The following is a 1,519-nucleotide window of genomic DNA, read 5'->3' as shown; positions in this document are numbered from 1 at the left end:
GGAATCAATAAACAGCTCATTTATCCCCCAGTACTCTATTTCCTGGCAGAAGGAAAAGACACAGAGTTCTTCCATGACATGAAGTTTGCCCGTGTAGTAAAAATTCAGAACATATCGGAACAAGGAAGGATTCCTATCAAAGTAATACTCCTTGTCTGCAACACTATAATCATCACACAGTTCTAGAATAGCCTCTTCTGAATGGCATTTGAGAAGTTTCCCAAGTCTGGTATGGGGAAATCGGAGCAAGGTGCTTTGATCCACTGATTGCTTAAAGCCACCCACATTCAAATTTATAAGTTCTGCATCTTTGCTAGGTCTGTGGAAAATTTCACCATAAACCATTTTGAACAGATGAGTTCCACTGCTGGTGCCCAGTAAGATTACATTGAACCTGAAAAGAACATAAGATATTGTTAGAGCATTCAATCCAGTTTTGCTCTTATGACACATTCTTTGTTCCACCTCTGGTTACTGTGAAATGCTGTAACAAAAAAAAAATAAAAAACCAAACAAAACCCAAACAAACCAAAAAACAAACAAAAAAGAAACTAAATTATAAATACCATTATTCAGGACTTCACAGAAGTAGTTTTAAATCAGTTCAGTGGTTTAAGACAGCCTTAGCAAACTTGAAAGCAATAGGTTCTGGTTTAGCTCTCTTTAATTCCTCAGTAAATCAGTCACTGTTCTACTATCACATTGAAATTAATCGTCATGAAATAGATCCATTTCAATGATGTAAAAAAATCTTTAGTTTAATGACAGAAAACTTGTCAATCAATCAAAACATTCAGAACAAAGCTTAAGAGCAGCTGTCTTTCAATTATGTTTTCAGTAGAGCTGTATCGATTTATATGATGTTGCAATCTATAATCCACTCATTTCAATCAGCTTGGATGTGGACTACAGGTACTTCTGTTGTCCTATCAATTAATTTCTTTCTAGAGCCATCCACATAAAAGCATTCTATTTTCCTGAAAACATCAAATTTGCATTTGAAGATTTCCAATTCCCGACTTTTTTGTCTAGTACATGTTTGGGTATCAGCACTCACCCAAGGTATTTTTCTACCTGTCTTCCTACTCACCTAGAAGGGCACAACCCTCTTACAACCTTGGTCAGCAATTCCTATTCTGCCACAGCACAGCCACAACCACTATGGTAATATGGAGAAGTTAGCGTTGATGCTATTTTCAGAAACAGAAGCTTCCAGAGATGGAACTTGCACAGAAATTTTGCCTAAGCAAGTACTGCGGATATGATCAGATAGAATAACACTTCAATGTTTCTGAATTTTACTGTAAGTTAAATCCTTCAGCTGAAATCGAATTCAAAAAGGCAGATATAGATACTAGCAAATAAGTTAACTTTTTCAGAACTTAAGTCTTGCTTTCCTTCTGAGAAACAGTTGTCTTCAAGCCAAAATTGGCAGTTCCTACACTTGCCATGAGATTATATATAACTTCTGATCATAAGGAGAGCAAATTTTTTTCATGTTTGACACTTAAACATTAAT

General features: G+C 35.7%; 1 protein-coding gene across 1 annotated transcript in view; it reads right to left on the bottom strand.

The window, feature by feature from the left end:
* KCNS3 (potassium voltage-gated channel, delayed-rectifier, subfamily S, member 3) overlaps nt 1–391 on the bottom strand; it is a 1,616-nt gene extending 1,225 nt beyond the window's left edge. The window contains exon 1 of the mRNA XM_010137635.1: nt 2–391. Coding sequence (XP_010135937.1) covers nt 2–345 — 344 coding nt within the window. The 5' untranslated portion in view covers nt 346–391. The remainder of the gene's footprint in view (nt 1) is intronic.
* Nucleotides 392–1,519: the final 1,128 nt, after the last annotated feature.

This window comes from Buceros rhinoceros, unplaced genomic scaffold (assembly GCF_000710305.1).
Source record: "Buceros rhinoceros silvestris isolate BGI_N320 unplaced genomic scaffold, ASM71030v1 scaffold18436, whole genome shotgun sequence".
NCBI lineage: Eukaryota > Metazoa > Chordata > Aves > Bucerotiformes > Bucerotidae > Buceros > Buceros rhinoceros.
The sequence above is the reverse complement of the archived record's forward strand: the minus strand, read 5'-3'. Positions and strand labels throughout refer to the sequence as shown.